Source organism: Oncorhynchus clarkii, chromosome 22, assembly GCF_045791955.1.
Source record: "Oncorhynchus clarkii lewisi isolate Uvic-CL-2024 chromosome 22, UVic_Ocla_1.0, whole genome shotgun sequence".
Classification (NCBI taxonomy): Eukaryota; Metazoa; Chordata; class Actinopteri; order Salmoniformes; family Salmonidae; genus Oncorhynchus; species Oncorhynchus clarkii.
In genome coordinates this window covers 28357574-28367311 of record NC_092168.1, presented here as the reverse complement: position 1 = coordinate 28367311, position 9738 = coordinate 28357574, and the positions used below count along the sequence as shown (strand labels likewise).

At 43.4% G+C, this 9738-nt stretch overlaps 1 protein-coding gene across 1 annotated transcript; it reads left to right on the top strand.

Annotated features, from left to right (window-relative positions):
* The first annotated feature begins 268 nt into the window (after positions 1–268).
* On the top strand, positions 269–9348 carry LOC139380734 (macrophage receptor MARCO-like). Its single transcript, XM_071123714.1, has 14 exons — positions 269–558; positions 1852–1953; positions 2094–2384; positions 2962–2988; positions 3109–3162; positions 4871–4951; positions 5170–5214; positions 6557–6634; positions 7396–7440; positions 7589–7678; positions 7919–7963; positions 8097–8171; positions 8401–8565; positions 8754–9348. Exons 1-14 carry the CDS (start codon positions 441–443, stop codon positions 8882–8884), a joined length of 1347 nt encoding a protein of 448 aa, XP_070979815.1. The 5' UTR covers positions 269–440; the 3' UTR covers positions 8885–9348.
* The last annotated feature ends 390 nt before the right edge of the window (positions 9349–9738 follow it).

The window sequence follows — 9738 nt, the reverse complement described above, 5'->3', positions numbered from 1 at the left end:
GACCCACTGAGATCCCCACCAGGGAGAGAGCGAGAGAGAAAGAGAGAGAGATGTAATGTAATGTAATGTAATGTTGTTTTCGTTGCTTATATGCTTTTGTGTAGCAGTTCTCAATGAAAGATAATGTTTTTGTATACTTTTGGTATACTTCTCGCGAAACAGTACTTCCTGTGAAAGGCAATGGAACAGACATTCTTAGCAGGATATGTAGAATTTTGTGTCAGGATAATCCAAAAGTATGTACCCCATGCTACTTCCCCTTTTCTACAGATTGCTGTTAACACTGTCAATATAGCTCATTTTTGCAACCTCAGCCCCAAATCAGATGACTTCCACTATGTGTCAAATGGGTGGGTTTTATGTTTTTTACGTAATGATGCGTTGTTATAAGAGGGTCTTGATGAGGATCTCAGGGGTGTTGTCTGTCACTTTGGAGTAACATGGAGACATCAGTAGAAAGAGGAGAGGATCACATCAGCTCGTTCTACCAGAGTAACCCACTGCTTGACTTGGACATGAAACTGAGCAGGACGGACATGTACACCTTCCAGAGCAGCGGTAAGCAGGGGTGGGCCTGGGGGTCACAGGGGCAACATTTGAACACCTAAGTTGTTCTTGCGCCAAAGACCTGGTGATCCAACAGTAGTGAGCTATTTGTGTGATTTTTCTTATATTCCACCCCTGGTGCGAGGGGCCTATGTGGCCTTTCTTATTTCAAAGTATGTTCTTTACTTAATTCACTTTGAATTGGTGCAAAGTGTGATCCGTGGTAGCTCAGTTGGTAGAGCATGAGGCTTTGGATAAAACTGTCTGGATGTATTATATTGTTACATTATAAAGTGGCTTGGAAGATCTTCAATACAGTGCATGGTAATTTATTGTAACTGCATTCAAACTCTTAAGGGAGATAATCCTTGTGAGAACATAACTGGGAGGGATAAGATTGCTATGGTACACACAATTTGAAAGTGCTGGTGGAGAATGAAACAGAAGTAGAAGTACTGTCTGTGCACTGCAAAAAATAACCAGTCTAGCCAAAGAGATTTTGCCATGTGCAGAGACCGATGACAGCACTGAGTTCTAACTTTATATTCGTTGGCCAGATGCACCTGCTGTGGCAACCTACAGTAGATGAGTGCTATTAACCAAGCTCAACAGCCTGACTTTCTACACTGAGGCAGAAATAGAGAAATGGCCAGAAGAGAGCAGCCATGTCTGTGGATTTGTTGAGATCATTTCTCCATATTCCAAGGAATGCATTTATCTGAATTCTAAATCCCTACCTGTAATCCCTACCCCTTGACAGAACAAGAATTGGATAGGTTTAAGCAATATGATTGATTGTATGCTTTTGTGTAGCAGTTTTCAATGAAAGATAACGTTTTTGTATACTTTTGGTATACTTCTCGCGAAACAGTACTTCCTGTGAAAGGCAATGGAACAGACATTCTTAGCAGGATATGTAGAGTTTCGTGTCAGGATAATCCAAACGTATGTACCCCATGCTCCTTCCCTTTTTCTACAGATTGCTGTTAGCACTGTCAATATAGCTCATTTTTGCAACCTCAGCCCCAAATCAGATGACTTCCACTATGTGTCAAATGGGCGGGTTTTATGTTTTTTATGTAATGATGCGTTGTTATAAGAGGGTCTTGATGAGGATCTCAGGGGTGTTGTCTGTCACTTTGGAGTAACATGGAGACATCAGTAGAAAGAGGAGAGGATCACATCAGCTCGTTCTACCAGAGTAACCCACTGCTTGACTTGGACATGTGCGTAGGGGAGTAGGTGGTAGTGGCCCATTTGGAATGTAGCATAAATGTTGTTTGTGTTCATGTCAACATGTTTCAGATCTAAAACCAGCCAAGGCCAGAGGAGCACAGCGATGTCTGAATGTTATTGTCGTTTACCTCGTCCTTCTGACTGCACTGAATATCTTCCTCCTTTACAAAGGTACATCAACCATTGGTTGGTTTTATGTCCAAAATGGTTCAAGCACATTTGTCTAATGTAAAGGAGAAACTAGATGTTCCATTATATCCTGAACTGTATTAGTGACACTATTTGTATGTCTCTGTGCACCTCTCTCCCAGTCTTTTCGATGGAGTCTAGTTGTTTCTCCTCCTCTGGCTCCAGGACAACGATGCTGACCGACATCCACATCCCCCTGGGGATGAACCAGGAGGAGGACCTCCGTACACTAGCCAGAAACACCAGCCTGGAGTCCAACTCTCTCAGAGGAGACCTGGGGAGGTTACAGACCCAGGTCAGCAGCCTATGTGGAGAAGATGGACAGCTGGGCCAGCTGAGGACAGACCTGGGTGTGGTCAATGCCAGCACCACTCTCCTTCAGGACACAGTGAAAACACTCAGATTCCTCAAAGGTAGCTACTGTAAGAAATGGCAGGATGTCCAGGTTGATAGATTTGACGTTTTATATAAAATATGGTTACACATGGACGTAGGTATACACACATATTTTGTCATTATGCTTTGCAAAGTATAAAATACAAGAGTGTCAGGCTCTGTCGCAGCCGGCCGCGACCGGGAGGTCCATGGGGCGATGCACAATTGGCCTAGCATCGTCCGGGTTAGGGAGGTCTTGGCCGGTAGAGATGTCCTTGTCTCATCGCGCACCAGCGACTCCTGTGGCGGGCCAGGCGCAGTGCGCACTAATCAGGTCGCCAGGTGCACGGTGTTTCCTCCGACACATTGGTGCGGCTGGCTTCCGGGTTGGATGCGCACTGTGTTAAGAAGCGGCTTGGTTGGGTTGTGTTTTGGAGGACGCATGGCTTGCGACCTTCGTCTCTCCCGAGCCCGTACGGGAGTTGTAGCGATGAGACAAGATAGTAACTACTAACAATTGGATATCACGAAATTGGGGAGAAAAGGGGGTAAAATTCAAAATAAAAATACAAGAGTGTATCTGGTGTAATAATGCAGGTTATTTTTGCACTGCAGCTTCACCAGGCCCACAGGGACCTATTGGTAAGTCCCCTCATCCTTAGTGCAAAATCAACAACCACAGAAGAGAGTAAGAGAGCTATCAATGCCCCTTACACCACAACCTTGTAATTCCCATGTCATTTGATGCTATGGTTTCCCTAGGTCCACCTGGTGCGAGGGGGGCAACTGGTGTGAGGGGGGAGAAGGGAGACACAGGTGAGTCCATCTGAAGCGCTACATTGCTCCATTGTAGTGGCATCACCGTGTCAATGCAACAACCAATGTTAGCTCAGCACCAATCTAACTCTACCACACATTGGAGGGTTGTAGGAGAGGAAATATGTAGCATTAGCATTTAGCTTCTCATCTGTCCAGTAATGATGAACTGATGACCTGTCATCTCCAGTCAGGATCAGAGAAAGTGAAGGATGAATGATCTGCCTGCCTCTCCATTTCATAATAACCCACTGCTTAGTCAATGCATTTACCCCTGTATGAAGTCTCAATCAGGGATGGACTTTCACACAAGCTAACATATTATCATTAGAGTCTGAGTCAGGCGTTTTCCAATAGGTCGTCCTACCAAAATGCCATCCTTCATCACACTATAGAGTGGATGCTAACTACTCCCGTTTAGTAAGCAGGCAGACAGTTTCAGTCAGCTAACATGGATAAGTGCCTTTTTTCGAGGCAATGATTGTATTTTTCACAATAACATAATTCATCAAAGAAAAATTAAGAATCCATCAGACTCAATATCAATAATGTTTAATACAGACCTTTCTCTGTCAAGTGATCTGTGACCGTTCTATGTAAAGCTGATTTGATGTCATTCGTAATTCACTCAGTAACATTTAAGGTTTGCTTTTGTATATAAGTAGATAGTGAGAGGGTTACTGTGTTCCAGGTGAGACAGTAGATAGTGAGAGGGTTACTGTGTTCCAGGTGAGACAGTAGATAGTGAGAGGGTTACTGTGTGTTCCAGGTGAGACAGTAGATAGTGAGAGGGTTACTGTGTGTTCCAGGTGAGACCGTAGATAGTAAGAGGGTTACTGTGTGTTCCAGGTGAAACAGTAGATAGTGAGAGGGTTACTGTGTGTTCCAGGTGAGACAGTAGATAGTGAGAGGGTTACTGTGTTCCAGGTGAGACAGTAGATAGTGAGAGGGTTACTGTGTGTTCCAGGTGAGACAGTAGATAGTGAGAGGGTTACTGTGTTCCAGGTGAGACAGTAGATAGTGAGAGGGTTACTGTGTTCCAGGTGAGACAGTAGATAGTGAGAGGGTTACTGTGTTCCACGTGAGACAGTAGATAGTGAGAGGGTTACTGTGTTCCAGGTGAGACAGTAGATAGTGAGAGGATTACTGTGTTCCAGGTGAGACAGTAGATAGTGAGAAGGTTACTGTGTTCCAGGTGGGACAGTAGATAGTGAGAGGGTTACTGTGTTCCACGTGAGACAGTAGATAGTGAGAGGGTTACTGTGTTCCACAGTAGATAGTGAGAGGGTTACTGTGTTCCAGGTGAGACAGTAGATAGTGAGAGGGTTACTGTGTGTTCCAGGTGAGACCGTAGATAGCGAGAGGGTTACTGTGTGTTCCAGATGAGACAGTAGATAGTGAGAGGGTTACTGTGTTCCAGGTGAGACAGTAGATAGTGAGAGGGTTACTGTGTGTTCCAGGTGAGACAGTAGATAGTGATAGGGTTACTGTGTTCCAGGTGAGACAGTAGATAGTGAGAGGGTGAAAGGGTGAGAGGGTTACTGTGTTCCAGGTGAGACAGTAGATAGTGAGAGGGTTACTGTGTGTTCCAGGTGAGACAGTAGATAGTGATAGGGTTACTGTGTTCCAGGTGAGACAGTAGATACTGAAAGGGTTACTGTGTTCCAGGTGAGACAGTAGATAGTGAGAGGGTTAATGTGTGTTCCAGGTGAGACAGGACAAAAAGGAGACCCTGGAGTTGATGGCCAGACTGGTGCCAAGGGAAAACCAGGGGAACCAGGACCCAAAGGTGATTCACCTTACTCCTACTGATATCAAAGCTTAACCTCAATCTAAACCCCAATAGGAAATGTGACATTATTACTGATCTTTTATGTCATAACAATGCATTTAGTAGTCTGTGGTTCTTAATGCTCATATCCACCGGCTCACACAGAGTTCACTTGTGGTTATATCACTATTGATCTCCATTCAGTACCTCAACTCTATAACATGTCAATGTTTCAGGTGAAGATGGTGCCACTGGACCACAAGGACCAGCTGGTGCACCCGGTAAGTCCATTATTACTAACATAGAACCAGTCCAGTAGTACTAACATGGTATAGAACTCAAGCAGTAGAGTTGTGGAGAACATGGTGGATAAGTTAACTGTTTACCACAACAATTACCCATGCATCAACACTAACTTTATACAGCTCCCTAGTGGATAGGCTGGGAATATTTCACCATAGTTTGGTTGAAGTACTGTGGTATTGGTGAGCTCTTTTAGTCTAAGAGACATTCAGAGGCTAGATTAATTATTGACATTTTCACAGGGCCCGGGTCTGCAGGTGGAGTAGGCTAATTGTGTCAGGAATACTGAATATTCCCCCATTTTCCTTCTGACTCCGCCTCTTTCCCCCGCTCTCACCCCATCTGTCACAGAGTAAATGTGTGTCGTGCACTTGATGTCCCACAGCCCAATCAAAATAAATATGCTCTTGATTCATATTTGATTGGCTGAACTTGCTCCAGGACTTTGCTTTTTTTTATAGCTGAAAAACTAGCCCTGACTCTTCAAAAGCTTTCGAGGGGTGACATTAATGCATTTAAAAAAGTGTAGGTTAGATGGTTAAAGCTACTGCTGCTGCTGCACAGGCAGATACTATTCTTTCTCTCCATGAAATAAAATTTATATTTTTACTTAATCACGATCACTGTTATTAATAGTCTTAACAGCCTGGTGAGCAAGGATCTATTCCCTTCCGCCCTTGAATAGGTAGGAGATTGACTCCTGACAATAGACTCAAACTCCACTTTTGGGGTTAACAGTCATAAATATAAATATTCCCCACTAAATGTATCTTTTATATTATCCTATATTATGAGTTATCATAAATATGATGTCATCATGACTTGCTCAAATGAACTTGTGATCTTTTCATCCAGTAGTTCCATTTCCATTTCAGCCTTCTCAGTTTCTGTTCCTGTTGTCACATTAATACGGAAACCATATCAGCAGATCGTTATTGTGAAATCTGTCCATTTTATGCCCTCTGAATTGAAATTAGAAGTGCTGAGTGAATGCATTCTTTAAACAAAGGTAGTTTGGAGTTCTGCTTGCTTCAGCACGAATACAGTACATTTTTCTTAACATAGCCACTTCACAACAAGTAGCCACTGCTATGGTGCCGGAGAAAATGTGTATGATGTATAAAAGGGTTGAAGTTCCCCTGTGTTAAGTGTTTTAATGTGCATGTATTTGATTATCTTTAGTGGATAGTCTGTTTGTGTGTGTGTGTGTGTGTGTGTGTGTGTGTGTGTGTGTGTGTGTGTGTGTGTGTGTGTGTGTGTGTGTGTGTGTGTGTGTGTGTATATATATATATACAGTAACTCTGACTATGTGTCATACAGACAGTGCAGCCACTAATTGTTCAGGACCCCCTGGGCTGCCAGGACCACAGGGACCAAAGGGGGATATGGGACACAGTGGTGAGTCTGGATGGGCTTAAATGGATACTTCGGGATTCTGGCAATGAGGCCCTTTATCTACTTCCCCAGTGTCAGATGAACTTGTGGATACCATTTTTATGTCTCTGTGTCCAGTATGAAGTAAGTTGTGGTAGATGCGTGAGCCATTGCTAACTAGCGTTAGTGCAATGACTGGAAGTCTATCACAATGGCTGGAATAGCATGCTAGCAGATACCCATAGATTTTCTGTCATTGTGCAAATGCTAGTTATCATTGGCTCGCAAAACTAACTCTTAACTTCCTTCATACTGTACACAGAGATAGACTTCTCTGTGCATATTTGCATATTTGAAGTGCTTACTTCTAAACAACCTATTTTTACTATTCAACAACAAGCTGAACCTGGTCTACTCTTTACTCTTGTTGCCACCTCTAACCTTTACCTTCCAACCTCTTCACAGGTTTACCACCTCTAACCTTTACCTTCCAACCTCTTCACAGGTTTACCACCTCTAACCTTTACCTTCCAACCTCTTCACAGGTTTACCACCTCTAACCTTTACCTTGCAACCTCTTCACAGGTTTACCACCTCTAACCTTTACCTTCCAACCTCTTCACAGGTTTACCACCTCTAACCTTTACCTTCCAACCTCTTCACAGGTTTACCACCTCTAACCTTTACCTTCCAACCTCTTCACAGGTTTACCACCTCTAACCTTTACCTTCCAACCTCTTCACAGGTTTACCACCTATAACCTTTACCTTCCAACCTCTTCACAGGTTTACCAGGGATATCAGGCCAGAATGGAACCAAAGGGGACACTGGTAAATAACTGTTGATGTTTAACTGTTTCATGAGGCCAAGCTTGAGGTTGTCTTTACATGTTAGCGTGTGTGTATTTTCGTCTTTACTGTACTGTATAGCCTCCACATTGTAGAGCGAGTGTGACATAGTGTGCTGTGAATCTTCCAGGAGTTCAGGGGCGTGATGGAGTAAAAGGGGCCCGTGGTCTGAAGGGTAACACAGGGCTGACAGGAGAGCCTGGACCCATAGGACCTGAAGGTGAATTTCACCCTGTCTCTGAGCTATAGGAGCCTCATAATTTGTGCTGAAGCAAGCAGGGGCGTGATAGAGTAAAATCCCCTCCTTCAAATGACTGATTACAAGAACGACAGGTTATGTAGATTGTTTACATTTTCCCATCTTTATTATATTCTCCTAACGTTAGGTGCTATTATAATCATATGAAGTGTCATGTATGACTTTTTGTACAAATTTGTAGCTCTTGTTCTTCTTCCGCAGGACCAAGAGGACCTGCTGGTGTTAATGGAACAAGAGGACTTGCTGGTGTGTGCGTCTGTGTGTGTGTGTGCGTGCATGCGTGATGGCGTGTGAGTGTGTTTAATTTGTGTGTTTGTGCATCCGTGCGGGATTGCGTGTGAGTGTGTGTGTGTTTAATTTTAACTTCTGCATGTCCTAGGTCTTCCAGGGTTGCAGGGAAGTCCTGGAAGTCAAGGTCCACGTGGAGAAAAGGGTGAAAGAGCAGCTGGACCAGGTAAGTGTGTGGACCTATGGAGCCACACACACACACACACACACACATATATGTGCTGGTGTGCATTTGTTTACGTAAAATATATACTGTATGTAAATATGATATGTATTCATTTAACTGAATATTCATGTGAATAATCATTGGACTATGGGCCTGGAATACAGTACAGTTCATTTTCAATCATTTGCATGTATAAGGTATTTTCAAATGTCTCTCTCTCTGGTGACAGTGAATGTGCGTATTGTTGGTGGGGGTGCTCGTGGGAGAGTGGAGGTGATGTGGTTGGGGCAGTGGGGTACGGTGTGTGACGACAGCTTCGACACAGTGGATGGGACGGTGCTCTGCAAGACGCTGGGGTACCAAAGAGCCTCTGCAGTCTTCACGGCAAGCCCCGGTGAGTCCAAGAACCTTATCACTTCCATAGTTCTTCCATTTGGTTTGGTCTGTTTGTTCCTACTGAGGATGTATAGAGATCCTTTCCTGGTTGAGTTTTGTTTTACTCTATATATATTCATGAATTGCTCATTGTTCATTGTTGAATCTCCTGGACTTGGCCTGTGGATTCTGTTGTGATTCTTTTAGGAGTGGGTAAGATCTGGTTTGATGACCTGCGCTGCACAGGCACAGAGGCCAGTGTGTTTGACTGCCCCCACAACGGCATGGGCATCAACAATTGTCAACACAATGAGGACGCTGGGGTGCAGTGTGTGTGAGTGTGTCCTGGATCCAAAAGAGAGACTCCTGGACTCCATCAAAAAGACTGGAGGAGAGATGCATAGAGAGAGAGACACACACACACACACACACACACACACACACACACACACACACACACACACACACACACACACACACACACACACACACACACACACACACTTGATGCATCTACTTTGTCTCATCTTATTAAAACAACATTTATAGGCATTTCAATAAACATGGCATTTAACTAACATGAAGCTAACTTATAATAATATAATAGTACCCTGGATGAAAGTTTATACAGAAAACAACATTTATAGGCATTTCAATAAACATGGCATTTAACTAACATGAAGCTAACTTATAATAATAATATAATAGTACCCTGGATGAAAGTTTATACAGAAAAAACTGAATGGCATTTTGTAAACCAGTTTCATCAGTTTGAAGTAAAACAGTGAAAAATCAGACAAAATGAGTCAGATGCTGTTTGTTTAAATGTTGTGAAATGCTGTGTGACATCTACTTTCGCCTCTTGATCCCAAATCTCCACCCACTCACCATCACCCTCCTACACATACACACACATACACAAAAACACACCAAGACATCATTCTGCTTAGGCAAGCATGGTTAAAGGTCCATCTGAAGGACAAGCACCTCCTTCCTGACAGACATACAGAATTGGGGTCAACACTTCTATATGACACAGCCAGTCAGTCATGTTTCATTAGATGAAGTGAAGTTAAGGGACCAAAATAACTTGAGTGTAAATATTATCTCGGGCTGGTGTCCAAATGATTAAATAAATGTATCCAAGCACATTTGGGTCCCGTGATCTAGAAAATGGCTAATAGTTTGTGAC

What these genes read in the sequence shown, in the direction of transcription:
- LOC139380734 (XM_071123714.1), top strand. Translation starts at nt 441, where the DNA reads ATGGAGACATCAGTAGAAAGAGGAGAGGATCACATCAGCTCGTTCTAC. An exon ending in AACACTCAGATTCCTCAAAG is followed by an intron (nt 2,385 to 2,961) that starts GTAGCTACTGTA and finishes TTTGCACTGCAG; the next exon opens with CTTCACCAGGCCCACAGGGA. An exon ending in AGGACCAGCTGGTGCACCCG is followed by an intron (nt 5,215 to 6,556) that starts GTAAGTCCATTA and finishes TGTGTCATACAG; the next exon opens with ACAGTGCAGCCACTAATTGT.